Below are 27037 nucleotides of genomic sequence, written 5' to 3'. Positions count from 1 at the left end.
CTCTGGGGTCCCTTCCCTGGAGGCCTCACCTGTGCCCTGAGTGAGGAGGGTGACAAGGAGCAGAGCCCAGGCTATGGTGGAGACGCCCCAGACGCTGCCTTCTGAGCCCCCAGCCCTGGGCCTGGGACCCCAGACCTCTCTTATCCTCTACCCTCACATAGGACGGAGGGGCCTCCATGCAGATCAGCTTCCTGCACCTGATGCTCCTCACCCCCTCTGACCTGGCCCTGGAGACTAGATTTTCCGCATCCTTGGGGGAGAATATAGCTCAGGGATTTAAACGTTTTAACACATAGTTGACATATATATACAGGAGCATGAATTGTTTGTAGCTGGTTTGCAGAGAGAGAAATACCAGCTGAAGTTCCTCAGGCAATGAGCTCCTGGACCTTTAGGGTCTCTGCTGGGACAGCACTGTGTCTCTGGGAACCACAGTGCAGGGGACATTCTGCAGCGCCCTCTGCCGGATGCCTATATCCAAGGTCTCTATGTTTGGGAAAGAGACAGACCCACCAGGGGAAACACCTGCTGTTTGTTGGGTGGCTGGGTGGAGCCCCAGCTGCAGCCTTGTCCCATCCCCGCCCCCACCTCTTTGTTCTGAAGCATCTGCACATCGAATCTACGAGCAGGTCCATGACCCCCAGCCCCCCATCCCAGGTCCCAGACTGGCCCTGGACCCTAGAGTCTCTGCGTCCCTGTACAGCAGGGCTCTTCTGAGAAGATGAAAACTCTGTGACACGTTGTCCTTAGTCAGGACACTGACCATTACAGGGCCCAGGAAATGGGGCCATCCTGGGATGTCCCCGTCATCCACTATTTGAGTCAAGATGTCATTGGCCAATAATTCCGATAATCACTCTTTGGGTTTTGCGGGTAGAAGGTGAGGACAGGGGTCCAAGGGGCTGGGGGTACTTAGAGATTCCATCCCGTCTCCTCCCGGCACCACAGGAGAGCTGGGGGTGTGCATCCCTCTCCCTCACCTGTCCCCTCAGCAGGATGGGCCCCCTGGCCCCCTGTCTCCTGCCTCTGCAGGGCTCAGAGGAGGAGCCCTGGGACCCCCACCACCACTTCTTCCTCCTCCTCCTCCTCCCAGCTCAGCACCAGCCACCCTGTCCCTCCTCATCCCCTCCATGCCCCTGTCCTTTGTCCTGCAGCCTCATCAGGATGGAATTGTCACCTGCCTCCCCAAGTGACTCAGACCCACCCTTGCAGGGTCTCTAATCTTGTCTCATCATGACCTTGTCTCAGGGTGAGTGACCTTGAGGAGATCTCAGCTCAGGGCAGGGGAACCTACACAGATAAATGACTCCATCCCCATAGGTACACTGATGAGAAATATGGGCCCATGAGATGAAGCTGAATTCTCAAAAGCGTTCAAAAAAAGGAATAATGTAAGGAGTTAGAGCCCGTCAGGATGGAGGGAGCCCTAATGGAAATGAGGGAAGATGCCAGGGTTTAAGTGGCTGGGAGGAGGGGCTGGGTCAGAGTTCACCTCAGGGCCCAGCCGCAGGGACCTCTCCTCAGGCAGGTCTATCTGCCACGTGGTGCAAGTGAGGATTCTCCTCTGTCCTCAGCGGGAGGTCCTCACCCCACAGCTGGTGTCTCGCTGAGGTCAGGCTCCTCTGTCCACAGAGACGCTGGACCCAGTGTGTTTTGTGTGTTTTCTAGACAGAGAATCAGGGCGGACTGACTGGTCTTTCCCAAGGTTATCACTGTCTCAGTACCTGAAATGTCTAGTTCCTGATTATGAGGAAAGCTGACAATTGGTGTAATTTCCTTTTGCATTCCAGGGTTTATGCTCCTGCCTCTGGGTACAGGGCCCCACGGGTGATGCAGATGGAGTACCCGGTCCCCACAGAGCAAACCCTGCATCCTTCCCAGGTCCAATGGGGCAGGGGGACCCAAGAGTGATGGTGCTGTGTGTGTGTGTGTGTGTGTGTGTGTAACCGAACGAGACCCCTATGGAGCCTTCCAGGGACAGGCCATCCCCAATATCCTCTGCTTTAGCTCTTCTCTGAAGTACCTGGATAATAGTATTTGATGCAAATTTCCTGAGTTGTTTTGCAGGTGTGAAATCCCCGCAAGGACCACCAGATGGAAGAACTACTTGGTGACCACGAGCACATAGCCCCAGGCCCCCAGGATCCTAAGGACTGATAATGTTAAGCCCTGTGACTCCACCGTGCTGCTTCACCATCAGCCAGTCAGAGAACTGTGCACAAGCTGATCATGTACCCTGCGACCACCTCTCTCCTGGCCTTTAAAAATGCTTTGCTAAGGGACTTCCCTGGTGGCGCAGTGGTTGAGAGTCCGCCTGCCGATGCAGGGCACACGGGTTTGTGCCCCGGTCCGGAAGAATCCCACATGCCGCGGAGCGGCTGGGCCCGTGAGCCATGGCCGCTGAGCCTGCGCATCCGGAGCCTGTGCTCCACAACGGGAGAGGCTACAACAGTGAGAGGCCCGCGTCCCGCAAAAAAAAAAAAAAAATGCATTGCTAAAACCCTCAAGTGTCTGGAATGTTGGCAGATGCCAGACAGGAGATGCCTAGGAAACCAGCCTCTGGTAAGAGCCTTTTTGGTCTGATGAGTCTCCCTGTGATACAATTCTTCACACACATTGTCACCATTTGATGCTGGGGATGAAGCCCGTCCCTCGGAAAGGCGTCCGGGAAGATTCTCCTGGTTTCCTCGGACTTGACCTCATCCACCATTGCCCTTTGCCCATTTTCCTTTGTCTCCTCTCACTGAAGGAAATCACAGCCATGAGGTTGACTCCCTACTGAGTCCTGAGAGTCTTCTCAGTGGGCCCAAAATGGGAGTTTGGGGGGAATTTTTATAATTTGAAAAAAATTTTATAATTTTTTTACTTGACCTAGAATTTTTATTGACCAAGTAGGAATTTAGCAGGCTTCTACCTTTTTCAGTTCCAGAAATACCACGATTAACAAGCCAATGACAGAGATCTGCACACGTCAGACTCTTCTCATTGCTGCTTTGACTCCACTGGCCATGACGGTAGCCTTGCCCTTGGTAGGGGAGGGCCACCCCTTGGCCCCGGCCACCCAGGATCCAGCTCCTCCCGTTGCATTTAGGATTTGCAGCTGAGGGGCTGCAGTTCCCACTAGAAGTTCTGGCTTGGAGAAGAGTGAGCACAGAGCCATTCAGGGATGCTCCAATCTCATTACCTTTTGAATCCCTTTGTCTCCAGGCAGGGCTGGCTTCTCTAGTGCACTCACTAGGGGCCATCTTGGATTTTGTTTCCGCCAACCAACCCCCAAACTGCTGAGGCTCTTTCTACCTCCCCAAGCTGCAGGGAACATGAAACGCAGAGTCTCTGTGGAGTGAGCCCAGATCACAAATCCAGCTGATCGAGCTTGATGTTCCTCCCTCCACTGCCCCCGACCCTCGAATCCCTTCCCAATGTGTTCTGGGGATTTCTGTCTGTGTGAATTAGGAGAACCAAGCAGTTCTTGGAGTGCAGTGCCCCTCTCGAGGCCCACACTCTATTCTCATCCTAGGAAACTGCTGGAACCCGAGTCTAATTGTTGGTCCAGAAGCAAAGAAGGGCAATGGGGGTGGGGGGTCCTGAGGAGAATCAGCACAGCCTCACGTGGCAGCTTCCTCAGGGTGGCCGTGACCTTTTCCTTGGGCAATGCAGGGTCAATCACCCGACAGAGGTGGAAAGACCTGTACCGCTGGGGGTGGGGAGGCGTCTTCCACAGTCAAAGAAGACACATGAGAATTGAGGGACTCAGTGTCCCCAAGTCCCTCAGGTCCTCCCACACATCCCCACCCAACCTGCAGCATCCAGTTCTTTCCCAACCACCTTCTTCACTACAAGGCTGGGACTCAACTTTGCTGGAATTTAGCCAATTGAAGGAGGAGGGTCTGGGTTGGATTTTCAGCTATTTCAGTCCAAGTGCTGCACGAGATGAGGCTCTCCTCCAGGCACTCCGGGAAGCTCGCAGGTCACTTGTGCGGCCCTTAGGATGGGATCTTGAATCGCTAAGCTCATCTTTTTCTCTCCCTACTCTATCCAGCAACATTCTGAGCAGATACCAACGTCATGATATTCTGTAGGGTTCCCAAAACGTTCCAAAATATCATATACAGGGTCACTTAGCTCCTCGATTCTTACAAGTGGTTGCTTAGAAGAATCCAAGGCAGGCATTTTTCTCATTCCAATGAACAGTTCATGACATACACTAGCTGTGCCCTCTGTACTAACAGAAATAGCCATTAGCACCATTCAGTAGAACCAGATTAGACAGCCAATTCCAGAAACCTCAGAATCAATTAAGAAAAATCATCCTTAAAATTCTATTTTTCTTGAAGCACTCCGGGTACCAAAATCGGGATTAATCACATGGTTCCAGAGAAACAGGAAAAATATATATATAATTTATTATAGGAATTGATTCACACCATTATGGAAGTTGAAGGTGTCTCACAATCTCTCAGCAAGCTGAAGAACCAGGAAAGCCAGTGATATAATTCAGTCTGAGTCCAGAGGCCTGTGAATCAGGGTCAAGGATGTAAGTCCTGGTCCAAGATTGAAAGCTGAAGAAGCAGCGGTGCCAATGTTCAGGGTCAGGAGAAGGTGATGCCTCTGATGACGAGGAGAGAGCAAACGTCCCCTTCCTCCCCCTTTTTGTTCTATTCAGGCCCTCAACTCAAGGACAGTGCCCACTGCACCACACCAGTGATCTTCTCTACTCAGTCTGTGGACTCAAATGCCAATATCCTCCTCCTGAGACATCCTCACAGACACCAAGAAATAATGTTTTAACCGCTGTATGGGCATTTCTTATCTCAGGCAAATAGACACATAAAATTAACCATCACACTGCTGTGGAAGAGCGGGAAAGAGTGGCACATCACACAGGATGAGGAAGCGGTTACCATCCCAAGACAATAACCCCAAGAGCATATTTCCCACCACCTTCACCGTAGGCAGAGGGAGGAGCTCAGAGACCACTGACCTCTCACGGCCGAGCTGCATGAGGCTGGCAGCTCAGGGAGGAGGAGCATCTCTAGAGCAATAGGGAGCCTGTGATCTCAGGGACGTTTTGGTCTCACTTCCCCATGAACTTGGACCACTGTGCACATTGTTACTACTTGTAGCTGAGCTACAGTAATAATCAGCCTCATCCTCAGCCTGGAGCCCAGAGATGGTCAGGGAGGCCGTGTTCCCAGACTTGGAGCCAGAGAAGCGATCAGGGATCCCTGAGGGCCGTTTATTCACCTCATAAATCAGGGTTTTGGGGGCCGTGCCCAGGCGCTGTTGGTACCAGCTGACATAGTTATATTTCCCTATGTCACTGCTGGTTCCAGCACAGGAGATGGTGACTGTCTGTCCCGGATTCCCAGACACTGAGGGAGGTTGAGTCAGGCCAGACTGGGCCCAGGACCCTGGAAAGAGGAGGAACACACTCTGGTCAGTTCCGTGTGGGGCCCAGGTCACCCTGAGGACAAAGGATCAGCCAGCTGTCCCTGGGGTCCCTTCCCTGGAGGCCTCACCTGTGCCCTGAGTGAGGACGGTGACAAGGAGCAGAGCCCAGGCCATGGTGGAGACGCCTCGACGCTGCCTTCTGAGCGCCCAGCCCTGGGCCTGCACCCCCAGACCTCTCTTATCCCCAAACCCCTCAGAGGCGGGAGGGGCCTCCATGCAAATCTGCTTCCTGCACCTGACCCTCCTCACCCCTTCTGCTCACCCCCTCTGACATGGTTTGTTCTAGATTCTTCTGCATCCCTGGACAGCAGAGATTGCTGGAGACTTAACTCCTTCACATGGTGTGTGAGGACAGACGGAGTCCATGACAGGATGTGGGAAAGGAATCCAGCCCGGGATTTCCTGTCTCTCCTGGTGTGAGAGTCATCATGGTTCCTGGGGGAGGAATCCCAGAAGGTCCCCTCTGTGCTCTTGGGACAAAGGAGAGGCCCTGAGCCCAGGTGGCTGAAAGATCCAACTGCCCCACTTTCCGGGAGTCAGAGGCAGAGCTGGGGACCAGTATCCCCTCAACTCCCTCTTTTTAAAAAACATTTTATTGAAGGGACTTCCATGGCAGTCCAGTGGTCAACACTCTGCACTTCCACTGCAGGGGGTGCAGGTTTGACCCTGGTCAGGGAACTCCAATCCTGCATACAGCATAGCACTGTGAAAAAAGAAAAAAAGAAAAAAGAGAAAGAAAAGAACAAAGAAACTGAAAATTTTTATTGAAGTGTGCTTGATTTACAATGCTGTGTGAATTTCTGCTGTTCAATAAAGTGATTCAGTTATACTCTATATACATTTCTTCATATTCTTTTCCATTATGGTTTATCAGAGGATATTGAATACAGTTCCCTGTGCTATACCATACATAGGTCCTTGATATTTATCCATCTTATATATAATAGTTTGCATCTGCTGGTCCCAAGCTCCCAACCCATCCCTCCCCCACCCCCCAACTCCTTATCCCTCTCAGTTTGGAGGGTCCTCACGTTCCCCCCAGCCTCTGTCTCTGCAGTGCTCTGAGTCTGAGCCCTGGGCCATTTATTAGCACTTTTGAAGATGATTTGTTGGCGTACAAATGCTTTGGGACATAAGAAGTGTTCCGTGGGGAGCCCCTCTTGAAACTTCATACAGGACAGTGTAAGCCTCAAGTACCTTCCCCAAATCCTGGCCCTTGCTGCCCCCTGGTGGCTGCAGACGGTGTCAACCAAGCCCCTGGGAGACAGCTGAGTGGGGGCTGGAAATCCCTCTTGCGTTGCCCTCCCCTCCTCTCTCCTTCCCCAGCAAGTTCAGCACCAGGCCCCCGATCCCTTCCATCCCCCCTAACCTCATTTCCCTTTGTCCATTAACTCCCTCCACGATGGGATGTGTCACCTGCCACACCAGGTGTCCTGGACCCTCACCCCAGGACTATTTAGCCCACCCCACCACAGCCTTGGTACCAGGTTATGCCTGTGAGGCAGCTCTTCATACCAAGTGACAGACATTTCAGGAGCCCAAGAGAGGTGACTCTATGGCCAATGGTGGGAAAAGCTAAAGGCTTGCCTTGGGGATTGAGGGAAAAGGAGAAAGATGTTTGGGGGAAGCAATCATTTTTGATTCATGACTATTGCTTAAGTGTGTTTTGAACATGTTTGTGCATTTTTATTTTACACACTGGTTAAAATAATAATGTCTGTTATTAAAGATAAGACTAAGTCCCACAGTCTGCAAGTTGCAGACCCAGGAAAGCTGTTGGTGTGATTCAGACCAAGTCCTAAGACCTGATACCGGAGTTGCTGAGGACAGAGGAAAATGAGATGAGATGTCCCAGCTCAACAGCGAGACACGAAAGGGGCAAACTCCTCCTTCCTCTGCTCTTGTTCTATCCAGACCCTCAAAGGACTGGATGCTTCTCAGTTCCTCCTTTGCTCCAAGCCCTGAGGCTTGGCACGCAGGGGAGCGGGCAGATGCCCTGGCCCAGCCAGGAAGGGGCGGGGGGGAAGATGTCTTCTTCCCCAGAAGTTGTTCTGAAGCTGGTTCTGAGGGACATGGAGCACCTGGCCTTCTGATGAGTTCCCTCCCCACACACCTGATCTCCCCCTTCCACCACACACACACACCTGGGGAGGAGCTTCCTGCCCTCTGCATCTGCAAGGCCATTGCCTGCAGGAGGCCTGAGTTTGAGTCTGGGATGGAAGGATGCTGCCCTCTACCTGAAGGCTCCTGCCTTTCCCTCTGAGCTCATTCATAGCTACCCCAAAAGGATTTTCTTTCTCTCTCTTTTTTTTTTTTTTTTTTGATGTAGACCATTTTTAAAGTCTTTATTGAATTTGTTGCAATACTGCTTCCGTTTTATGTTTTGGTTTTTTGGCCACGAGGCATGTGGGATCTTAGCTCCCCAACCAGGGATCAAACCCATACCCCCTGCATTGGAAGGCGAAGTCTTAACCACTGTACCGCCAGGAGAGTCCCCCAAAAGGATTTTCAAAAGTGGTGGTTCCCCCAAATCAGGACATACGGCCTTAGGAACGCAGACCAGCCATCCTGGATTCTCTCCAAGACCTTCCTTGTTAGCTTAATCTTGCAGCAGACTAGATGCAAGATTAGGGGACTAGAGGCTGTGTGGGGTGACTGAATTTCTTCATGTCTTCATGTGAAGATATGAAGAAATTTCTTCATATTTGAAGAATATTGAAGAATATTCATATTCTTCATATTTCTTCAAATATGAAGAAATTTCTTCAATTTCTTCATATCTCCAAAATAAATCACTGGTCAAAGAAAACATTTATGATGGAAAAGTTTACTCCCAAATATAGAAAAGTTGGGAATTCCCTGGCGGTCTAGTGGTTAGAACTCCATGCTTCCACTGCAGGGGCTGTGGTTCGATCCCTGGTTGGCGGGGAACTAAGATCCCATGTGCCGTGCGGTGAGGCCAAAAAACAAAACAAAACAAAAACACAAAAAACAAGCAAAAAAAAAAACCCCAAATAAAGAAAATTATTTTACCATGGCCAGTGTTATCATTTTAGTGACCATCTTCTGGACATCTTGACATGCTTATCTACAATGTTCAGGAAAAAGAATTACATGTATTCCAGGAGGTGGGGGGGGGTCCCTGTAACTTTCACTGCTTCTTCTACTCCAGGCCTAGTCTAGCCCCAGGAACATGGTAAACATTGTGAGCATTGCTTGAAGCAATGAAATGAATGAATGTTACTTTCATGTTTACTTGTACATGAATAGGACTATATCATACAATATAAGCAATCCTGTGACCTTTGCTTTCAAATATCTCCGATGTCATCTTTTCAGTGTGTCAACCTGAAATCAGGCCTTAAATCAGCCATCGAATCATGAAAATAATGATCGGCAATCTTCAAAGGGATCCCCTTTCCATTTCAAGTCCCACCGATGCATCCTTTGCCCTCTCAGAGAATTAGTTACAACCTGCCACTTTAAAACAATGGTCTCCTTGTTTTGGTTTTGTTTTGGTTTTTTTCTGGTTCCACCCTAAAACTTATGAGTACTATCTCCTTGAATGTTGCATCAGCAGCCTCTCAAGGACAAATGTTTGTTGAATGAGTCTGGACAAGAGGAAGGAGGGGGAGGCTGAGTCTCCAGTTCCAAAGTGAAAAAATTGAGTTTTTACCAGCCCTGTTCCAGGTAACAATCCCAGGTCCAGGAGGATCAACACAATGCCCTCATTTGTATGTACCTATGTATTCATTCATCCATCCATCCATCCATCTATGGGTGTAGCTGGACACCTTAAACTCTGTTAGCTCACAGGCACGGGGGATGTCTGGGGGAATGGCAGGGTTGAGCCACGAAAGATAGCCATCACTACTGCCCTGCCTGTTATTGGTGTTCTTGGCCACCACTACCTTCTGGTGGCCTGTGGTTAAAGATTTAGGGTCACCTGGATGACAAGGGCACAGCCTCACAGTCTGAGGAGGCCAAGTACTTACTGGGCTTGAGTGAGGAAGCTGAATTCAAAGGACCCAAAGGAGGTCCCCCAGGCCAGCGTGAGTGACAGGGCTGGAGTTCCGCTTTGCTCTTAACCCCTCCAGGCAAGAATCCTCACCTAACTGGCTCTCACCCTCTCTCCAGAAGCCCGACTTTCTCCCCTAGAGGGGCTGGGAGGAAGGAGGTGCCAAAACCGTCCTGGATTCCATGTCTCCAGTGCCCCCTGGTGGTCCAGTCGCGACATCCCCAGGGTTGAGGGGCACCGCTTGGGAGGGTCCCGCACACACTTTCCTTTTCCAGGCCCCTTCCTGACTTTGTCCGAAGGGGTCCGTTGGTGAAAAGAGGAGAACCCTGCACTCAGGACCAGCACAAGCTGAGGCCATCGGAGGGGCTGCGGAGGTCAGACGGAGGTGAAGAGACCAGACGCAGCAACTGTTTGGCTTCTGAAAAAAACTGGAAAACCAAATGGGGGGGTGGGCTGGGAAGCACGATCTGGAGAGAGGACAATCAAGTCAAACCCTGGTTGGGGTCTCCGCTGCCCCAGGGGTCACATAAGTGGTAAAGTCGAGAGAGTAGGGGGCACTGGACTGGCCAAGGGCAGGGACATCTTATCTACAAGAGGAAGGTGGGAGTGGGGCGAGAACCCTCGCCCACGGGGCCCCGGAGCCGGCCCTGGCACCCCACGCCCCGCAGAGAGGAAGGGGTTGCGAAAGAACAGGCCCAGAGGTGGAGGTGGGGGGTTCTAAGCCTCGAACCCTCCCTCCGGATCTCAAGGGCCCCTTCACCCCAGCCCACGCCCACCCCTCCCCACACCCCCACCTACCCCCACCCCATCCCCACCTCACCCCGTTCTCCATCCTACCCCATTCCCCCATTCCCATCCCCCATTTTACGATTCCTCCCTCCCCCACCTCACTTCCATTCCATCCCATCTCCTACCCCAACTTCACCCGTCCCCCCATCTCCTCCCCATCCCCCCAACCCTACCTTTCCCCCATCACACCCCTCACCCACCCCATCCCCACTCTCACCCCCCACGGCCGTCCAGTGGGCATGGCCACAGACGCCACCCCTCCCCCTCTCCCCACTCCCTCACCGCCTATTAAAATGAACCCCTTCTAGACTCCCTGGAAGACCCCACTCGCGATCCCAGGATCTCGTGAGATTTGCCCCAGGAGGAAACAGAAACAGGATTGGTCGGGCCGCGTGGTTGCCAGGCGGGGCGCTGCTGAGTTCCCGGTTCTTTGTCTGTGGAGTCCAAGCGGGGGACCCTGTGGCGTGGCGCCGCAGCACTAAACGTAAGTTCCCGTCCTGGTGTCCCCACGTTCCCGCGGGGTGACCTTGAGCTAATCCCCGGGGCCCCCTGCGGGCCCCCGCTCCTGTTCTCCACCCGAAAACGAGCCATCACGACCTGGGGCTGGAGCGGAGGCCATATGGGGTGTGGCGGCCGCCTTAGGCCTCCCCGGGCCCCGGGCCCCGTGAAGAGGCCGCAGCGCTGCGTGGGGGACGTCATAATCCAGGGAACCCCGGGTCTGCGGGGATGGCCAGAGCTCATCGGCCGCCAGTTTGTGCTGGAAATGGGGTCCCCTCGGGAGGTGCCAGGGTGTGGGGGCCAGAGAAAGGGGCAGAACTGGGGCTGCAGGACGGCGGTCAGTGCCCTTAGAGAAAGGTCCCTTTGACCCGAGCATCAGGTCTTTCCTTCGATTATCTGCTGCTTCAGCCGATGAGAAATTTCTCGGGTTTGGAGATACGAAGAGATTCTCACTGAAACGGCAGGGTCGGGTTTCCGGTTTTCAGTTCACCCAACGGAGTTCTCACTGTGGCTTCGTAAATACACGTGTTAACACACCGTGTCCTTGCTTTTTGGAGAATTTGGTTTCTTATTCTCAGACTTGGGTGGAGACGGGTGACTGAGACGGTAGGAAACCAGGGACACCAGGTGTCGGAGGACCTGAGGTTACTGTGAGCTGGACCAGCGCGGCGGAAGACATCTTAAGGTAAACTGGTTCCCTGCACCTCCTCATGCCCCAGGAAGTCCTGTTGCCCCCTCAGTGCTGGTAATCGTGGAGCTGCATGCGATCAGCATCCTGAAGCCCTCACAGCGGGAGGAGGATAAGCAGCCTTTATTTTTCCAAGTCATTTTCCCAAGAGAGTTTTCATCCTGCTGCCTTCTTAGAAGAAGCAGCTGCAGTGTGTTGGGGTCCCATTCCCAAAGCCACAGTTACATTCAGAACCTGTGCTTGGGGTGAAGGAGCAGGGCTGGCATCAGCTCCCAGAGACTTGACTCCTTTGTGGCGTCGGGCAGGGGCAGGGTGGGTGAGCCCAGGGAGGTTTTGGTCTCTCTAAGCAGTGGGCTGGGACCCCTGGGCCTAGGGGCGGTCCTGGAAAGAAAACACCCAGAGGGCACAACGAGTCCTCCAGCTGCAGCCCAAGGAGGCCAGGGAGGCGGACCTGGAGCTGGAGGATGGAGAGAGACCCCAGGGGCGAGGACGAACCCGTGCACTGGGGGTGCTGGGCAGCATATGGGTGCTGTTGATACCAGCACACCGGGCTGTAACCCCCAGTATCACTGCTGCCTCCAGAGCAGGAAATGTGGCCTCTCTGTCCCAGAGCCACAGACACTGAGTGGCTGTGTCAGGACAGACTGGGCTCAGGACCCTGAGAGGAGCAGGATGTGCAAAGGGGAGAGGTCAAGGTCATCACTCCAGAGATGTTCAGGGTGGAGGGAGAAAAGGGGGTAAGCCCTGGGCTGCCAGACGGTCCCTTCCTTAGTGCCTCTCACCTGTGCAGACAGACCATGAGCAGAGCCCAGGCCATGGCGGAGACGCCCCCACAAGCTCTTCTCCTGCAGCTATGGCGCCAGGCTGGGCCCCCCACACCTTTCTTAGCCCCTGCCTCACGTGTGGGAGGGGCCTCTGTGCACAGCTGCTTCCCAAATCCTTCAGGTGACACCCTATCAGCGAATCTGCTTACTTCCTCCTGCCGAGGCCAAGCAGTGCTGGGAGGTTTCCTGGAGCCTGAGCTCCCGGGGTACGGCTGCTGAGCCAAGGTACCAGTGAGTGCAGGCCTTTCTGGATTTCTCCCTGATATATCGCCCCTCCCCCCCATCTTCCTGGAAGACCTGGCAGGACCCACAGGCCTGCTGAGTTCCTGGACTGTGGTGGGTGATGTCCCCTGAATGGAGGCTTCTGTCCTCAGCTCTCGTCCCTGACCTTGTCCACTGTCCACGAACAGAGCGGGCTGTTCCCATCCACAGGCGACTCCCCGGGGCACACTCCCACTGGGTTGGCATGGTGATGGCTTAGTGAGCCCTGGACCAGGAGCCAGGGGCCTCGTTCCCGTGTCACCCTCTCGTGGCTGGCTCTGTGACACAGGTGCAAGGGACTCGCCCTTTTGAGCCTCAGCCACTGCACAGGGAAAGGAAAAAGCAATCTAAGGCCCCTGCCGACATTTCAGATCTTGAGGGAGAACCCAAGACTAGGAGAGTGAAACGCTTTGGTGATTTAAGCTCTACCAAACACGAGGAATTGTTGACTGACTCGTCATTCGGATTCAGAATCCAGCTTCAGGCTCCTGGTCCCCATCTCCCGGAGAAGCTTCAATGAAGAGCATAGTTGTGACAAAAAAATGAAGATGTCCCAGAGGCAGTGATGCCAGCAAACATCTTCACAGTAAAGGAACTCGGAGATAATGTCAGGCCCTGAAAACACAAAGGGTGAAATGTTGGAAGCAGATCCAGTCTTAGAAAGCAGAGTGACACCGCAATGAGAAGCCCGCGCACCACAACGAAAAGTAGCCCCCACTCGATGCAATAAGAGAAAGCCCGCGTGCAGCAACGAAAACCCACTGCAGCCAAAAATAAATAAATTAATTAATTTAAAAAAAAATAGGCAGAGTGACAGGTTGCCCGGGCGTAGGAAGGACACTCAGCCCCGATTGAAAGTTATGTGATGGGAAGCAGGGAAGCAGTGTTGAGAGGATTCTTGATGAGTTTTTCGCAAAGAAGCAAAACACTTTTTCTCACTGCTTAAAATCACAGTGTACTAAAAAAAATAGCTTTACTATTTTTACTTTCTAAACATTACAGTGGATCGTGTTAAGAGGGTTCTTAACGTTTTGAAAAAATATGTAATGGCTGCAGGAAAAGTCATATTTTGCCTTAGATTATGAAGGTTGGCTTTGTGGTTTCAGCATGCATGGTCGCCTTGGTGGCCCTGCCCCACCGTGCAGACCAGGTCCGCCTGTCATTATTTTTTCGACTTGCTTGTTTTTCATTTGTCTGCTCAGTCGAATGCAAGGTCCGTGCCTCAGAGACACCCTGAGTGGAAGACCATGACATTCTATTTCTTCCAGTCTTACTGAGATAGAATTGACATACAGCCCTGTACAAGTTTAAAGGGTGCAGCATCATGAGTTGACTTACATCCATCATGCAGTGATGACCTCAGTAAGTCTAGTGAACATCCATCATCTCATATGGATACAAAATTATATAGAAAACACGTTTTTCCCCTGTGATGAGAACTCTTAAGATTTACTCTCTCAGTGACTTTCATACGTAACCTACAACAGTGTCAGTTATACTTACCATATTGTACATCATCTCTCTAGTATGTACATCTAACTAGAAGAAGACCATGACGTTTTCACTGGGCTGTCCCTCCCCGTCACCCAGAACAGCAGTGGATGGTCTGCCCCAGGCACTCTGTAAACGTTATGAGTAAATCAAGGGTTGCTGATAGAGGGGGAGTCTGGGAATGGGGGCGAGGGGACCAGCTGGGCGGGAGACCTCCCTGTGAGCGCGTCCCCTCTGCCTGGTGCCTCCTGCCAGCCCTCGGCACAGGGTGGGCTGTCCCCTCAAAGGTGGAGCCAGTGCCCCCCGAGTCCTGAGGCTCACTGACCCTCCTCCAGTGGAAAAAAGTCCAGTGCAAAGGGCTGGACAGCCCAACGCACCTCGTGTCACTCTGAGCCGCAGTGACCTTGTGGCTTGGTGTTGGAGATTTGGGGTCAGTTGGATGACAGGGATGCAACACCGGACCCCTCTTCTCTCCTCCTCTTTCCAAAAGCACAGTTCCCATCATCTCAGGCAATAACGAGGTTGACCGTGCAAAGTCCTGAGAAGCATCCTCTCCGGGGCCAGACGCCAAGACTGGGGCCTCCCCTTCTCTCTGAACCTCTCTCATCTTTGTGTCTAGGGTCAGTGTTCCCTCTCTGTCCTTTGGAGTTGGCGGGGGGGACAGCCACTGGCATCTCCCCCAGGCCAAGGCAAACAGAGCCAGATCCTGGGGACACTCCCAGTCCCCAAGTGCCCTTAGTGGTCCTAGACATGGCTTCAGCATATAAGGGACACAGCTCTGAGAGCCAGGAAACCAGGCCCCCGGCTCTGCTGCCATTTCCCTCCTCCCGCCTGGTCCTGGGCCATCCCCCGCCCAACCAGCCTGGAGTGGGCCCTCAGCCTACTGCACCCCTACTTGCCTCTAGAAGCACCTCCCTCAGGATTAACTGGCTGGACCCGGGTGACCTGGACGTCAGACATGTCCTCACTGGGGAGGAAGAATTGGGGAGACTTGCTTGTTTCGGTCTAGATGTCATTGGATCTGAAGTGGAACCACATCTTGCCAAGTGCAGGAAGAGGCAGAGAGGGCTGACAGAGACCTTCGATTTTTCAAAAGGCCCAGAGGGCAAAATATTCCGGGGCAAGAAGAGATCTGACTGCAGAGGGAAAGGAGACATACCAGATCCTGGGTAGGATCTTGTCTGCTCGAGTCTGGGTCAAGAGAGCCGAAGGAGGAGAATCCACCATCGGCCTGGCACCCAGGGCCTCTGTCAGCCTGGCGCCTCTAAAGACCAGCAGGGTTGGGGTCTTCCTCTGGAAGCCAGGAAGGGTCATCTTCCAGCATTTCTGGTGCTTCTTTGAATCCAGAAAAGTAGCTGGGCTTTTCTTTACCTTCTCCTACACTTGTTATGTCAGAAGAACTGGGGAGAAATCCGTGATTTCTGTTGATGCCAGTGGCAGGATGTCCGGTCCCCCACCCTCCCCGCATCGTGGCCACACCCCAGGCTCTGGGAGAGGTGGGCTGACTTGCCAGGGATGCAGAAAGAGGGGGCTGCCCCGTCAGCACAGGCCAGGAGCAGGAACCTGGGGACACAGATGCATTCTAAAGACCCCAGGAAGGCCCTGGGGGCAGATGCCTTGCGATCCCAGTAGAAATTCTGCGACTGGAGACGGGAAGGGGGACAGGACACCCCCCCACCAGGAGCTTAGAGGCTGCTCTGGCCTGTGCAGCATGAGAACAGGTGACCAGGACGTGGTAGAAACGTCCCCCGAATTGACTCATGCCTGGGCCTTGGGAGTCGTCCTGGGCCAGTCCTGACACTGGGCAGGAAGGACAGGTCTTCCTGCAGATGTGCCCCTGGTCCTTCTGCCTCTGGACAAACAGGCTCTGCATGGAGGTGGAGGTGGACAGAGGAGTGTCTCCTGCCTCGCTGGGGAAGAATGTTTGGCTTATACTTCCCATTTTTACATCATTCGAAGGCAGTGGTCGCTCCTGCCTCCTTGGATCTCCTGGATGCTGTGTTCCCATGGAAACATCCCAGGCTTGGACGTCTGCCTTTTCCTGTTTCCCCGAGGTCCACGCGACGTCAGTCATCTCTTCCTAACGCTCTGTGGGGCAGATCCATCCACACCCCTCCCTCGAGCGGGTCTTCTGTTTACTCCCTGCGTGGAGCATGGCAGTGTCCACCCCTGGCCAAGTCCCCGGCTCACCAGGCTGAAGAGGAAACTAACTGAATTTCAGCTTTTCTCTGAAGGTTATTTGAGGTGCTAGGTGAAAAGTGCGAGCACCACGCAGTGGTTGCTCCAGAATCAGGAACATTCTGCTTAACTTACTAATCTCGACTTCCTGCAGCTGATCAGTCAAGGTGATGGTCTGGGAGTTGAATGTCCATAGAACACATTCCAGCTTAACCCTGTTTTAGGCAAACTGCTGATAGGGACGGTAGAATTTGGAGAAAGCAGTCTCTGGGAAATTACCAAACCAGAGAGCATCCTTCAGAGAATGCTGCTGCCTCGCCCACAGAATAGAATTGTCAGGGTGTCACAATGCAGGGGGTGGAGAGGTTCCATCAGCCTGTATTCTGAAACCTCAACAGAACCAACGTGTGAGCCAGCCCAGCAGGGTTATCGCCCCCAAACCCTTCAATACCGAACAGAGCTTCACATCCCGAGGAGAAGTTCGGTGTTAGCATAGCTATGCTTAACGCAGAGCAAGAGAAAAGCTGAATTTTGTTTGTGGGCCTAATGGTGCTCTCCCATCAGAAGCCCTGTAAGTGAAAGCCTTAGGGGAGGGGTCGGGGGGCTTTTTGAAGCTGCTTTGAATTACTTGTTTCCTAGGATTGAGGAAATGTTAAGTTATCTGCAAACACTGGGAAGGGGCCTTTGAAGGTCATGATGAGGGTTGAAGCTGCTGGACAGAGCCTGGGCTGGGATGTGGAAGAGGATGCCTGAGCCTCAGGCCAAGTCCTCTACTGGTTGTAGCCCTTTGCTGACACCGATATGTGTGCTTGGCCCACGTTTATTTCCCTCCCTGCCTCCAGGAGCCCAAAGAGCCCACAGCCCTGACCCCCTCAGTGGCTTTCAGGCTGAATAAGGTGTGTCCCAGGTTTGGCCACCAGCACGGTTCCGGGCTCTCCCAGCCCACATGCCTACATTTCACCTTCTCAAGCCAATTTGCATATCCCGCTTCTGGGAGGAAACACCCTTTGCCTCCAGGGACAGAGGGAGGAAGATTGAGTCTTGGGTTTGCCTTGGGTTTAAGGGATCCACCAGGTCCCCCCATAGCCACTCCTGCTGGCAATTTCTCAAGCCCATCCTGACAAAAGTCTCTGAATTCCTCCAAACAAAACACACTTTACCTCGTCTTGGGTAATTTCCTTGGTCTCATTACAAACGCCCAGCCCCTCCCTCTTCCCAGCCAGCTCCTAGTTGTAATTTTGACCTGACCTCCTTTGGGGAAGCCTCAACCCTCAAAATCTGGAGGACCCACCATCCCTCAGTGTTACCTCTGTTCCCCCATGAACGGACACGCATTTTGCGGTTTTAGGTTATGTATAAGTGACTGTGTGATTCTCAGGAATTTTGTTATATTTCTTTTGTGGTGACACCACTAGGTCTGCACAAAGCTGTCTTAACTCAGACATTTGGGTAATTTTGATGTGGCCCATACTCCCCCAAAAAGTATACTTTCAGGTTGGTTTTCTTCTTTTATCTTTTGCTTTCATGAGTGGACAGAGGATCCTATCACTTGTGTGTAACGAGAAAGTCAAATCAGCGTTAGCTGGATGAATTTCCAGTAATAAGTTTCCACTTTCTATTGGAAATGGAAATTTCAGCTGGGATCTGAAAAGTGTGACCAGGAAGGCCTATCATGGCTTCTCAGGAGCCAGAGGAGGGACTCAGAGGCCTGAGCATATTGCCCCTTGCACCATACCCGCCCTGGCGTCTGGGGCCTCGGACCCTGACCACTGCCCCAGCCAGGGTCTCCACAGGACAGGCCATGCAGGCCAAGGTCCTGTAGAGAATTTTTCTTCGCCTTCTGTACACGTTTGCAGTAGCAGGCTTTGCTTTTGCGTCTACGTGAAATTTTGCCTTAATCCCAAACGTTTTGATTTCTGCTCTGGTTTATGCCACTCTTATAGACAGTTACAGTATTTCTTAACCAAATAGATTTTTTTTCTTTTTTTGATGTAAGACATATAATTAGTTGGAATTTTTGGATGACATTTTACATATTTGGTTTGTGACCAGTAATTATAGTTCATATCATTTATGGTTTTGTGATTTTTACTAGTTTAAAGGACTTTTTTGGTTTGTTTCCGTTTTAGAAATGAAAAGGTTTTTTTTAATTCCATGGAATAAAAAAAATTCCATAGAATATTTTAAAGAGTGGAGGCTTTGTTCTAAATGTGAGCCCTTTGCTCCTCTGAACTAAATCGTAATAATAATACTCAGAGGTACATCTTGGAATCAGTTTGTTTTTTTCTTAATCTCTAACATCACATGCTATCAGATACTTTCATGCTGCTTTATGGTTTCTGATTTAAATTTTTTTTTTTTTTTTTTGCGGTACGTGGGCCTCTCACTGTTGTTGCCTCTCCCGCTGCGGAGCACAGGCTCTGGACGCGCAGGCCCAGCAGCCATGGCTCACGGGCCCAGCCACTCTGCGGCACGTGGGATCTTCCCGGACCGGGGCACGAACCCGTGTCCCCTGCGTCGGCAGGCAGACTCTCAACCACTGCGCCACCCGGGGAGCCCTGATTTAAAGATTTTTAAATGGGGTAACAGTACCCACTGTGTGGTGCTCCTCCATCTTTCCCATCTGGATTATTTGTTGGAGTTTAGGAAGAGGCCATGTTGGGCTAAACTCCTTATTCCTGTTGATTTCAGTCCTTGAGTGATAATCAGAAGCTTTTCTCCCGAGAGGGTGGGGTCAGCTGTCAGGCTTCTAGGTACCCACCTGTCAGAGGGGCTGGGATTAAATGCAGCAGTGGGTGGATATGGGATGGGGCGAGAGGTCACCTTGTCCCCTCATTGGGGCCTGGCGCCGGCAGGGCCAGAGCTGTGGCTTTGTGGCCAGAGGGCTGTCTTTGGCCCTGCGTTGGGTCCCCTAGAGGGTGGAGGGATGGTAGGGTCGCTGGTCCTTGGCCCGAGAAGGACCCACTCCTTGCTCTCTGGTGTCCCTCCAGTACTCATTCTGGAGAAGACTCTTTAGGATGGATATCCAGTCCCCGCCGAAACTCCTGGAACTGGCCAGCCAGAGCCTGCTGAGGGATGAGGCCTTGGCCATCGCCGCTCTGGAGGAGCTGCCCGCTGAGCTCTTCCCACCCCTGTTCTCCGCGGCCTTTGCTGGGATGCGCAGCCAGGCCCTGAAGGCGATGGTGCAGGCCTGGCCCTTCCCCTGCCTCCCACTGGGGGCCCTGATGAAGGAGCACAAGCCTCACCTGGAGACCTTCAAAGCTGCCATCGATGGCCTGGACGTCCTGCTTGCCCAGGAGGTCCGCCCCAGGTGAGGGCAACCTGGCAGGCAGGTGGGGCCTGGGGGTCTGAGCAAGATGCAGCTGGCATCAGGGGCAGTGCGGGGCCACGGGGAGGCCTTGGGGCCGTGTCTGGGCCACTCTGGGAACAGGCTTTCGGGTGTGCAGGGCTACTTAAGGTGCAGAGGTGACAAAAGGTACATGGGCCCACCCCCTCCTCATGGCACTTAAAGTGGGGACCAGGAGGGGCCCCGGAAGCTCAAGGAGCAGCTGGTGTCTGGGGTGTAGCACCCTTGCCTGGGTTCTGAGCCGTGCGGTCCTGGTCCCTGTGGGTCTCCGCACATCTCAGCGTGTCTCCCATTGTCCCACAGGCGGTGGAAGCTGCAGGTGCTGGATTTGCGCCTGAATGCCCACCAGGACTTCTGGCCCGTGTGGTCCGGCACCAGGGCTGGTGTGTGCTCGCTGTTGGAGCCTGAGGTGGCCCAGCCCGTGAGGAAGAGGTGCCAGGTGGAAGGTGCAAGGGTGTGGCCGAAGCAGACCTGGGCCCCCGTGGAGGTGCTCATAGACCTGTACCTCAAGGAGGGCACCCTTGACGCATCCCTCAGCTACCTCCTGAAGAAGGTCAAGCAGAGGAGGGGCTCACTCCTCCTGTGCTGTCAGAAGCTGAGGGTCTTCACCATGTCGATGCAGAACATCAGGAAGATCCTGAAGTTGGTGCAGCTCGACTCTGTCCAGGGCCTGGAGGTGAACTGCACCTGGAAGCTGGCCACCCTGGGCAGGTTCGCGCCGTACCTGGGCCAGATGGTCAACCTGCACCGGCTGCTCCTCTCCCACATCCACATGACGCCGCATGCCGCCCCCGACGAGGAGAAGTACTGCGTCAGCCAGCTCAGCGCCCAGTTTCCCAGCCTGCAGCACCTGCAGGAACTCTACCTGGACTCCATCTCCTTCCTTGAGGGCCGCCTGGACCAGGTGCTCAGGTGAGGCGTGGCACTGTCTCTCTGCAGACCAGGGCAGGCCTCTCTCGTTTCGCCCGTGGGGTGTCTGTCTACTGTCTGCCTGCCATGGATGGTGCCAGGGTGCACAGGCCACTCAGAGGTCCACACGATGCCACCACTCCATCCCCCAGCATCTTGTCACATACCCTCCCAGGTTAGGATCAGAGGTGTGGCTTCAGTTAGATGCCTGTCAAAGTGGGCTCTTTGCTGGGAATCTGCATCATGGGGGCTTTGGGCCAGGTGAGGGTGACTTTGGGAATTCTTCCTGAGAGAGTGATGTCTAAGCTGAGATGATGGAAAATAACTAAGCAGGAGGACATTAACCAGGGGAAAGCCCATCCAACGTGAGGTTTCAAATCAGAAGCTCTGTGCTGAGCAGCTGGTCCATGTGAGCCTGTCCCTCCCACCTATCCCACTTTCCTGTCTGTCCCTGGTTGCTTTAGGCTCCAGGTGAGGTGTGGTGTGGGAAATGGGTTATTGTGGAGATGACAGGGAGGGAGCAGGAGTGAAGAATTGTGGAGTCCATCAGGACATTAAGCAGTTATTGCTCCTAAATAGTCCAAAGAAGAGAAACAAAAAATCAAATGAATATCATTATTGAAGTGGCTCCAATCTCGAGTCCAAATTACAATTATTATTTGCTTCTAAGGCTTCTGATTATATAGGAATTCTTCAAATTATTTCTTCTAGAAATTTGTTCTTCATTCTTAAAATAGAATCATAGCTTTACCTGGAACACAATGATGAAAGATGAGAGAATGCAGCCCGATTTATTTGTGTGAAAGAGTTGGATTGAGTTCCTTTCTGGCAACTGCAAACTCAAAGCACTAGGAATAAACGTGTTCATGCAACAAGGACAACAACAAAAAAAGAGTTGTGGAAAGTGAGGGATGGTTTGTGGCTGATACAGTGACCAGGGTTAGCATGGGGTCAGGCTCCCCGGTGGGCACCTGCCATTGTTACCTTACCTGTGCTCACAACACCTGGCAGGAGTATGTCGTCCCCCACTTGACGGGTGAGCACAGGGAGCACTTGAGGATTCCTTCCCTTGACCCCGTCACACGGCAGATAAGGGATGGGGAAGGACCCCGCTCAACCTTGGGCTGACCTGACACCTCTCCTTTGACCATGCAGCATCCTCCGGAAGACTGGGATCTGGTGAAATGCGCCTCTCTTCCCTTGAGGCCTGGGCCCCCCCACATCCCTCCACCCACCACCTCCATCCTCCCAGGACTGACTGCTCTGTCTCTCTCCAGGTGTCTGAAGAACCCCCTGGAGACCTTGTCGATTACCAACTGCGTGATTTCGGAGGCAGACCTGATGCATCTGTCGCAGTGCCTGAGTGTCAGCCAGCTGAAGTATCTGGACCTTAGCGGGGTCAACCTGACCAGCATAAGCTCCGAGCCCCTTCGGGTCCTGATCGAGAAGGCCTCGGCCACCCTCCAGGACCTGGACCTGGATGAGTGTGGCATCGTGGACTCCCAGTTCAGCGCCCTCCTGCCCGCCCTGAGCCACTGCTCCCAGCTCATCACCTTCAGCTTCTGCGGCAACCCCATCTCGATGGCTGTGCTGGAGAGCATGCTGCGCCACACCGCGGGGCTGAGCAAGCTGAACCACGTGCTGTACCCCGCGCCCTTGGAGAGCTATGAGGACGTGCGCGGCACCCCCAACCTGGGCCGCCTGGCGCGCCTGCATGCCCAGCTCAAGCAGGTGCTGCAGGAGTTGGGGCGGCCCAGTGTGGTCTGGTTCAGCGCCAACCCCTGTCCGCACTGTGGCGACGGGGCCATCTACAACCCAGAGCCCATCCTGTGCCCCTGTTACATGGCCGCCTAGCCCAGTGAGCGAGCTGCAGGCTTTGTCCCGGGCACGCGGACACTGCTGCTCAGACGTCAGCGCATCTCGAAGAGACACAAGCTATAGTTTCAGACAGTTGTTCATTGTTAGCGGGAAAAGGAAAGGTGATTCAGAGCGGGCCGGGGGGATGGTGACTTGGGGGGTTGATGGGATCTTCAGGGAGATGCATCTTGTAGAGTTAGAAATGTGAATCTGAATTTCTAGAGGGGGATTCAGGCTTGAGAAGTAGATGGCGTTATCCCTACGTGGATGGTTATAAAATGGTCAGAAATAAAGGGAACCTCAGTGTCAATCACCTGGTGTTCGCTGTGATCTGTGACTGTAATTCTCCCATTTAAACCTCAGTAATCTCCTGTTAGTGATTAAATAAGAAGTCAGCATGTGTGAGGCCCAGACACCCTAGGTTGGACGAGGTTCGGCCCCAAGAGTTAACAGCACCATTTCTCCCTCCCTTTGGTCTTGTTTCTGGATCATCTGTTAGCTCCTCACTTACTTCTGCGGCTGTTCAGTCTATCATTGCACACAAGGTGCATCCTCAGAGCCTGGAATGAACTAAGTGTCCAACAGTGAGCACCACTGGAGGGAACATTCTTCCAAGGGACACTGGCTGCCAACTCCACCCAGGCCCTGGACTCTAGCACCCTCCCCAGTGGATCCAGCAGATACAGAGCCTCCATCCCTGGCCCTGGATGGTGCCAGGATAGGGCTTCAATGTGCAAAGTCAGGCCCCGAGCCCTGGGGGGAAAGTCCACCCACAGACCATCTGGAGCTTCTGGGACTCACCAGCCCATACCCGCCTTCCCACTGCGTCCAGCCCCTTGAATCCAATTAGTTGTGTCCTGTAAAAACATCTTAATTCCTGCTAGCAAAATACTAGTAAGCTCTCGTAGACAAATAACATTTGTTTACTATTCGTTTCCCACATTGAAAAGAGTTCATCGTTCTGTGCGGAGGTAGGTCACGCCAGGGTGAGAATGCCCTTCTTCCGGGAAGACCCCCCTTCTTCCCTGTCAAGGAGGTGATAAGCCAGCTCTGAGCCAGTGAGATGCCCTGGATTCTGGGTCCCAAGAGAGAACAAACCCACGCCAGGTCTTGGGAGCACTTGGGTAGAGCAGGTGAATGTCAAATTTGGTTTTGGGGTGTGGTGGGGCCACTCCGTGGGACCCCCCAAGACAGCCCATCCAAATGAAAGGGACACGGGCTTCCCTGGGGGCGCAATGGTTAAGAATCCGCCTACCAATGCAGGGGACACGGGTTCGAGTCCTGGTCCGGGAAGATCCTGCATGCCGCAGAACAACTAAGCCCATGCACCACAACTACTGAGCCTGCACGCTACAGCTACTGATGCCTGCGTGCCTAGAGCCCATGCCCCAAAACAGAGAAGCCACCGCAGTGAGAAGCCCGTACACCACAATGAAGAGCAGCCCCCGCTCGCCGCAACTAGAGAGTCCGCGCGCAGCAACAAAGATCCAACGCAGCCAAAAATAAGTAAATAAATAAATTGACAAAAAAAAAAAAAAAGGGACATATCATACAGTGGAGTCCGCCCCGTGGCCCTGGGCTACCTTACCTGGCTTCCCACACACGACCTGAGGAGAAGGCCACACACCAAGGCCGGGGCAGGGCTCGTCTGCATGTCCCTGACCGTGAGCCATCCTCCACCGCCTATCTGGTGTGGCCAGCTGTCAGCAATCCCTTATCCTGCCGCACAGCCACTGGCCCTTCTCTATCTTCTTCCCCTAGCAGGCACCCTCTTTTCTTCTGCCCCACCCCTTCCAGCCCCCTACCCTATGCCCCATAAGAAAGAACAAGAAATGGACCCCTCAGCTTGTGGACATGCTTTGCCATTTCTGAAAGAAGAGAGAATGCAGAAATCTGTATAAGTGATGGTGTGCTGGGAAAAAGGGAGCCAGGAAAAGATCTCTCTTACTTTTCCCCAGTGCGCACCCAGTCTCAGCATCCTCAAGCATCCCTAAGTTACAGAGCATATTTTCCGGAACGGGAACTGGCACCTCTGGGATATGAGGAAAAGTATACAGGACGAACAGGTTCTCCACGAGGAAGAACAGAGGCAGAGATCGTGTGATCTCAGTGCCAGATTCCTCAGCCGCAAAACAGATAATAACACTGGCCTCATGATGTTGCAGTGAGGTCACCCACAGGGCTAACCTATGGAAGGCACTTGCCCCGGTCATGGATGGCCCCATATAGGACAGTGGTGATTATTAGCTGCCCGGTGCAAGTAAAGGAAGAAAAACAAAAGTGAACACTGCCTCTTGCTTCTCAAGCAGGGTGCCCTGCACTTGGGACTTTATTTGGCCCAGAGACCACACTTGAGAAAGAAATCTTACAAGAGTCTTTGTTTAGAATTTAGATTTTGTCATCAACATGTTCAAAGAGGCATAAGGTATCAATGCAGTGAGGTTCTGAAAGTCAAGTTTGGCTGGAGAGGAAGCTCATCCGTAAGGATGGGGCATGGGGAGGTAGTGACTGCTGGGGGCCGTGTGGATGGAGGCCCTGTGTGTGGTGGGGGGGGGGAGTGGGGTCTCCAGCTGTTGGGAAGCAGGCAGGGAGAGTATGGCACATAGGGTGGGATGATTGGAAGTACCCATTTACCCAGGAGCAGCCCCAGCTGCACAGTCGGACAGGCAGGGGAGTTAGGGCAGCTGAGGGATAGGATGTGAGAGGGCTGAAGCTGAATAGAAAAGAGCCAGAGAGCAATCTAACACAGGGAAATAGCCACGGGCAGAAACAAGACCAAGAGAAGGCCTGACATGGGAGTTCCCTGGCAGTCCAGTGATTAGGACTCAGCGCGCTTGGCCTGGATTCCATCCCTGGTCTGGGAACTAAGATCCTGCAAACTGTGCAGCACGGCCAAAAAAAAAAGGCCACACAAAACATTCTCTGACATAAGTCTCATACCAATGTTTTCTTAGGTCAGTCTCCCAAAGCAATAGAAATAAAAACAAAAACAAATGGGACCTAATCAAACTTATTGCATAGCAAAACTTTTGCACAGCAAAGGAAACCATAAACAAAATGAAAAGACAGCCTACGGACTGGGAGAAAATATTTGCAAATGATGCGAACAACAAGGGCTTAATTTCCCAAATATACAAACAGCTCCTACAATTCAATAACCAAAAAAAAAAACCCAATCGAAAAATGGGCAGAAGACCTAAATAGACATTTCTCCAAAGAAGACATACAGATGGCCGATAGGTACATGAAAAGATGCCCAACATCACTAATTATTAGAGAAATGCAAAACAACAATGAGGTACTAATAAGGAGGCTTATACAACTTGGTTCTGAGAGAAATAGCCTAGACTCTGCAGCTGACACAAAGTTGGAGGGGAGTTGGAGACGCTGAGTCTGTGTCATGGGAAACTTTGAACTGCAGAAATGCAGTGGTGGGTGCCATGTGGACCCAAAAGTGCCAGAGTGGGGCTCGTGTGAGAAGCACAAGTGCCTGGTGGGGCCCGGGGTCCAACCTCTACATACTCCCCACACTCATGGCCCCGTTGGGCACCTGCATGGCTTTGTTCTTGTCCACAGGCTATTCAATATCTTATCTTCCTTTGAGGAGATGGACCCATATTTTCCTCACTTAACTCGTTGGTGAAGATCCAGCTCCACTTGCTTCTTTCTTCCAGCTCAGTTCCCCCAGTGTTTTAGTTGACGGGTAGAGAAGTGCTTCCACGCAATCCCTTAAATGGACCAAAACGGTTCAGGACAGAGATGAAATCTGACTGCCTCCTAAAACCTTTGGCATTACCTAAGTGTTGAGAGTGATCAAGGTGTATTTTGTTATGTTAATGAGGTGACTTCAGGAAAGCGCCTAAGGCTGGGAGGTGGTTGTCAGTGGGGCCAATCCTGTGATTAGAGGGTTGAAACAATCAGTCCCAGCCCACTGACCTCCAGGGAGGAGAGAGCGGCTGGAGGTTGAGTTTACCCCCCATGGCCAATGATGTGGCTACAAAATAAATGATCTCAAAACGTAGGGGCTTAAAACAATAACTGTTTCCTGTTGCACAGTTATTGTGGCTTAGCCGGGTGTTTCTGGCTCAGAGTCTTATGAGGATCGACTCAAAATACTGGCTTAATCGGCTTATTCGTCTGAAGACTTGACAGACTTGACTTGTGCTGGAGAATCCTCCCCCAGGATGGCTGTCTCCCTTGGCTTTTGGCTGGAGGCCTCAGTGCCTCCCACGTGGACTTCCCCAGAGGGCTGCCGGAGTGTTCCCATGACATGGCTGCTGGCTGGCTTCTGCCAGAGCCGGTGATTCAAGAGAGCAAGGCAGAAAGTCCATTGTGATCTCATCTTGGAAATCACACACTAGCATTCCACAGTATCCTGCTGGTGCCCTGCTCCTTGTGAGAGGTCACGATACAAGAGTGTGAAGATAAGGGTGCAGGGATCACCAAGGGCCATCTTGAAGGCTGGGTTTCACAATAGTACAAAATTATTTGCAGGCATTATTTTATTTAATAGTCATAACGATCCAAGGAGGTAATTACCATTTACTTCTGTGCTCCAGAACCTGGCATCATGTCTGGCAGACCCCGGACACTTGAGACTTTATTGAAAGAGAGATGCATGTGAGGGATTAAGAGCTCAGGATCTATAGACCCATTGCCAAGGTCCAGGCCTGGGATGCGATTTATTTTGGGATCATGAACAAGTTTCTTAACATCTCAGATGGCCA

General features: G+C 52.7%; 2 protein-coding genes across 2 annotated transcripts in view; one reads left to right on the top strand and one right to left on the bottom strand.

Moving 5' to 3' along the window:
- Positions 1-27037, bottom strand: part of LOC307062419 (immunoglobulin lambda-1 light chain-like) — a gene marked incomplete at both ends in the record, with an annotated part of 216496 nt that overhangs the window by 137203 nt on the left and 52256 nt on the right. The window lies entirely within an intron of this gene.
- Positions 19216-22307, top strand: PRAME (PRAME nuclear receptor transcriptional regulator; the record flags this gene model as incomplete). The annotated part of the gene is made up of 3 exons (XM_079717358.1): positions 19216-19508; positions 19848-20456; positions 21731-22307. 3 exons carry the CDS (start codon positions 19216-19218, stop codon positions 22305-22307), a joined length of 1479 nt encoding a protein of 492 aa, XP_079573484.1.

This window comes from Hyperoodon ampullatus, assembly GCF_949752795.1.
Source record: "Hyperoodon ampullatus genome assembly, chromosome: 13".
NCBI lineage: Eukaryota > Metazoa > Chordata > Mammalia > Artiodactyla > Ziphiidae > Hyperoodon > Hyperoodon ampullatus.
The sequence above is the reverse complement of the archived record's forward strand: the minus strand, read 5'-3'. Positions and strand labels throughout refer to the sequence as shown.